General features: G+C 34.2%; 1 protein-coding gene across 1 annotated transcript; it reads left to right on the forward strand.

Annotated features, from left to right (window-relative positions):
- The first annotated feature begins 2125 nt into the window (after nt 1–2125).
- On the forward strand, nt 2126–3486 carry LOC111903172 (protein IRX15-LIKE). Its single transcript, XM_023898957.3, has one exon. The coding sequence runs from the start codon at nt 2209–2211 to the stop codon at nt 3166–3168; it is 960 nt and encodes a 319-aa protein (XP_023754725.1). The 5' UTR covers nt 2126–2208; the 3' UTR covers nt 3169–3486.
- Nucleotides 3487–5821: the final 2335 nt, after the last annotated feature.

Raw genomic sequence — 5821 nt, forward strand, 5'->3', positions numbered from 1 at the left:
TAATTAGAAAAAGTTTAACTATTTTTTTAAATGAAAATTAAGTAGGTTGTGAGTATGGAAATATGAGATTCCATGTACATGTGTTCGGGATGACAAAGATAGTGATGTCTCCACCCGAAGATACTTGTGTCATAAGGCTTTGAGAAGTAGCTTGACATTGAACTCGGCAAATCGGTGGCAAGCTCGACATACGCTGCTCCACCATGGCGGCATGTCGAGGAAAGAGAAAACACACGACAATGGGTTGTTGAGGAGAGAGGGCATGTATGTGTGTATTTAAATCCCATATTTTTCCACGATCTTTTCTTTATGTATTCTTCAATATTCTTACACCATTTTTCTTGCTAGATAGAGCTTATACGAAGTCTATGTAAAGCTTAGAAGAAGCTTTAGATTGATTTGTGTTATGCTTACATTGCATCTCTTAAGACATGTTATAACATGTGAGCACCGTCATGACTCCATGTGGTGTTATGTCATATTATGCTCATAACATCTCTGAAGGGAAGAAGGAGCCACTTAAACTTCTTCTATCTTTTTTTTCCTTCTTTTTTAACAAATGTTATAACATGTAAACAACGGTCTTCGTATGATAAAAATCAAATGTAGGCTTTACTGTAAAAGTAAAACTTGACTCAAATAATGATGTCGAAGTAGGAAACTTTTTCAATTATCAAGATTTGTAATGATTCCTTATGGGTTGAATCTTTGAGAAGTTGGAAATGGGTCAGTCTATCTTATTGATTGAGTCACTTGAACAGGCAGAGTCAAATAGAATTTATTTATTCGTGTTATTTCTGTTAGTTATGTTATTTCTATATTTAGATTTCTGGATATTTTTGTTAGATATTTTTTTGAGATATAGATTTATAGAAAAAATTTCCGTTCATAGAAAAAAGCCCAGGTCTTGCTAAGATTTCTTAATAAAAAATATTTATTATCTATGTAGCTAGGAAAAAAAATATAAATGACTATGTCTCTGTACCGATTGAACCAATGACTATTCATGATTCCATAATTGAATCAATTCCATACTGGTTCCAAATTTGAGGAATGTTATGGTAAAACTTCGTTTAAAACGATGTGGTAGAAAGCAACGTGCGACTTGAAGGACACGATCCGGTGTGGATTTTTATTCTGTATTTGAGATCTTTCTCTTTGAATAAGATCTCAATTCCAGCGACGGCTTCATTAGATATCTTACAACTAGAATCCCTCTTTTTTCCGATCCAGTCCCTCCACCACCGCGAACCCCAGTTAGATTCAAGCATGCTACACTTTTTAGTGATTGGGAGAACCCAAGTACTCTCTTTCGGATTCAGGAAAGAACTCTCATAGATCTTTTTTCCTTTTGGAAGATACAGGAGCGAAACAATCAACCTATTGATATTGGAAGACCCAACGGATTCTTCCAATGTATCATTTCTGGGTCCAATGGAATTCATAGGTATAGGAAGAAGCCCTATCAAATAGAGATTTTTTCTTTCGACCATATTTCGATTGTTAATACGATATATAAGGACCGCTACTCCAAAGAGTATTACACCCTTGATCGTGAAATATCGATTGCTTGTTGAACCCTATGATATGTCATGTGAAATGATAAAATTTTAATGTTACAACACCAATCCATACCCACCAACATTATAACCAAGATAAACATGACACCGTTTCTCAAACCCTAATAATTTTTTGAAAAATAAAATAGCAAAATAACTTATGGCTTGTCAATCCAATAAAAGTTGAAATCCAACAACCCAAACCGGCCCCATCGAACCTACTCGATGAGAGAGCATATTTTAACTGATTCAGCAACTGAAAAATTATGAAGATGACATGGATAGAACCCACCACCTATCTGTTATCAATCCATGGAAATCATGGGGGTGACATGGATAAAACCCACGACCTATCTGTTATCAATCCAAGTCGTCTCATACTTTAGCAACTGAGCTACACGATTATGCTTTGGATAACTCGTCCGTTTATCCAAACCAGCAAGTTTGGGTAAAAATAGATGTAAAATATTGTCCAGTTACACAAGAAACGGCGCCGTGTTGGTACTCATAGGTCCCACTACTAAAATTAGGGATTTTAGGGTATAATACCCTCGTGATTTGAGCCCCTCTCTCTGTCACCTTAAATTTCTCTCCACTCCCCCCGATATAAATTAATTCTCTCTTACAACTTTCTCTCTCTACATTTCCGATGAAGCCAACAACCAAGTTTATCCTCCTCCACCCTTCCATCCAAAAGCAAGCCGGTAACGGTGGCGGTGTCGGTGGTGCTGGTGGAGCTCCTCATCCTCACCACCGTCTCTGGCTTTTCACTCTTCTCTCCCTTCTATCCTTCGCCTTAACATTTTCCCTCTTCACTACACTTCCTTACTCCAGAACCACCGCTTCCTCCGCCACTGCCGCCGCTTCCTCACCCCCCTTACCCAAACCCGTATTCGACGCCCTCCTCCACTATGCCGGAACCACATCAAACTCCACAAACCCATCGCGTATGTCTTCGGCTGAACTCAACTCCATAGCTTCCGTCCTCCGCCGCTGTTCCACCCCCTGCAACCTACTTGTTTTTGGTCTCACCCACGAAACCCTTCTCTGGCACGCCCTTAACATCTACGGCCGGACGACATTTGTCGACGAGAGCGCTTACTTCATTTCAAAACTCGAAGAGAAAAACCCAGGGATCGAAGCTTACGACGTTCAATTCACAACCAAAGTGAGCGATCTACACGAATTGATCGAGTATTCGAAATCGGAACGCCGGAATGAGTGTAAGCCTGTACAGAACCTCCTCTTCTCCGAATGTAAATTAGCCATTAATGACTTACCAAATCACGTATACGACGTCGCTTGGGACGCCATTCTGATCGACGGCCCACGTGGGTATTTCCCAAAAGCACCTGGAAGACTGTCGGCTATATTCACCGCCGGCGTACTCGCCCGGAGCAAAACCTCCGGCGCCGACAAAACCCATGTGTTTGTTCATGAGTTTGATAGAGAAATGGAGAGAGTGAGTAGCAATGAGTTTCTCTGCAGCGAGAATCTGGTGGAGACGGTGGGTTTATTGGGGCATTTCGTGGTGGACAAGAGGAATCGTCGTGTAAATAATTTTCAATTCTGCCGGAAACCGCCATTATCGGCGGCGGCAGCGGAGTAAGTACAGTAATCATCACATCCAGATGGCGGCATTGGGTAAAAGTAAAACCCAAAGTAGTTTTATGTAAATACAAAAGTATTTCATGTTCGATACAAGCTCTTAATGTTTTTAAGCTTTTACTTTTGATCTAATTGCAAGTTTCATGATCATCGATTTAAAACTCATATCGATTGATCATCGACTCGATTCAAGTCTTAAAGAAGCATTTCTTGTGAAATTCAATCGTGGTTTCTTGAATTAATGTATTTTCATGACGAAAATGTCAAGAATTTAATATTTGATATGCAACATTCTTAATGAATTTACAATTTGTGACAATGTTACATTCTACTATTACATGAAATCGAATATAATTATTACATGGGTTGTTAATTCGTTTTAAAATGATTTGGACCAACATGTTTTGGATTACGTTGTTTTCAAATTTGTTTTTCAAGAAGAGTAAATACAAAGAAAATCAATTATTATATACGTTTATGTTTAAAAAACCTTAAAGCTGGACCCAAGTGATGTTAAAGTGTATAGAATAACTTTTTTTTTTTAAATGTTGGATTAGTATATGCCTGATATAGAATAACATTTTATTTTGGTTCCATATCGTCTTATGAGGTGTTATTGGATTATTGGTTTTTTTGTTTAGCTAAGTAAGCCGTTAAATTTTATTTTATAGAATACAAAATTAACTGGTAGTTAGAAGAACCGATAGTTGATAGTTGAAAAGAATATGTTTTATTTGTGTAAAAGTGTTTCGGTTAAATAGTTAGTTTTTAATTGTGTAAAGTTCATTGTTTTAAAAATTGGTTTTTCACTTGAACCAATATAGCAATGGGTTCCGATTCGAGCGGCAGGTCAATCCGAATTGGAAGTTCTATGTTTTTTCTCATAAAAGATTTTTATGTATACATAAAAGTTCAAAGATTAAAGTAACACATAAAAATAAATTCAAGCGTAAAAAATCCATTAATCCACATACATTAAAAGAAAATAAATTATATATCGAAACAAAATATAATTTTAAATGAATATATAAATCAGAAAGCTTTATAACATTTATTATGTGTTGTAATTTAATTTATGAGAAATTTAAATAGATATGAAATGACCATCAAAATTTGTTATGCAAAATCTTTTTATTCCTATGTATTTTTATTTAATTTAACCGATTTAATTAGGGATGGGCATTTGGATTAGACCGGTTAGGCAGAAATCGGTGGACAATAGACCGAATCTGTGTAGGCTTACTAAGTCCAGGTATAGGTCTGAGTTTTTCAATTCTTGTACTTATTGGACAAATACAACTTTAGGTGCACATGGTATAACACATTGAAGCCTTATCAAAGTTAGTTTTGTCTATTATTTAAAACAAAAAAAAATGTTGGACGGGACCTACCCAGTTTTGTACTCGGACCGATTTTGCATGATTCAAAGAATTGAGAACCAAACCTAATCTAATATAACTGGTCCATGTCTAAGTTTGGTTCTTGGTCCGATCCCGATGTTCGAACCGTTTTTTTTATAAAAACCAACAAATTCATTTCAATCCAGAAATAAACAAAAACCCGGTGCTAGTTGAACTATTATTTCTTCGATTCCCAATCCAAACAGCTAGTTCGACCTAACTGATTTTTAAAACATTGGTAAAATTGGATAAAAAAATAAAAAAAGAAATACCTCCCAAAAGTCACTTAAATAGCTTTTGGTATAAGTTTTTTTGTTTAAAATCCTAACACTAAAATATCATATTGCCTAAAAAAGTTTTCTTTTTTAATTTTTTTTTTCTTTTTTAATATTAAAAACTAAAAGAACTTTATACACATTCTACTTTTAAATATATATTTTCACCAGTTTAACATGTTATATTGTTGGATACATTAATTCTTCTCAAAAGCTACACAAATTATAACATAGCATAAACAAAAAAACTTTTATTCGTATTTTATTTTTTATATTACCCTTAAGAAACGATATATATATATATATATATATATATATATATATATATACAACCAAGTTCACACTATTAGATCAATAAATCATTGGATTCATCAAAAGCATGTTTTTATTTTGTGAATTTTATGGTCTAATGCACCAAAATACCATATTTTGTGGAACTATACGTACTCTAAAGGCAAAGAGTAACCCATTAATTTGAATAAAGTCATAAACTATATACAATTAAACACCATGCAATCATATTAGATATTTGCTATTGTATTTGTATAGGTTGATAACAGTGAATAACGCATTTTGATATAAAAAGATTGTCAAGAAATCAAGAAAGCAAAAGCAGATTTATAAAATAGTAAAAAGAAACGATTTGTTCCCTAATTTCAAATACTAATCGATTGGTTGATAATAACAGCATTAGGTGATGCTTAATATTCAAACGTTAATTATGTGTTTTAACCGATTAAAATGATGCAACGTTGATTTGATGTTTAAACAAGCATTTGAATAATCTATAATGAAATTTCAACAAATGTTAATCCAGAAAAAATAAACGCTCAAAAATGTTAATAACGTTTAAAAAATGTTAATCAAGGAAAAATAAACTCTCTAAATATATAGTACTACCAGGCGAACTCTCGTGCGTTGCGCGAGAATAGAATTATATAGTTAAAATAATAACTTTTACCAAATTATTATTTAATAT

This window comes from Lactuca sativa, chromosome 9 (assembly GCF_002870075.4).
Source record: "Lactuca sativa cultivar Salinas chromosome 9, Lsat_Salinas_v11, whole genome shotgun sequence".
Lineage (NCBI taxonomy): Eukaryota > Viridiplantae > Streptophyta > Magnoliopsida > Asterales > Asteraceae > Lactuca > Lactuca sativa.

Coding starts and splice junctions, on each gene's coding strand:
- LOC111903172 (XM_023898957.3), top strand. CDS start 2,209: ATGAAGCCAACAACCAAGTTTATCCTCCTCCACCCTTCCATCCAAAAG.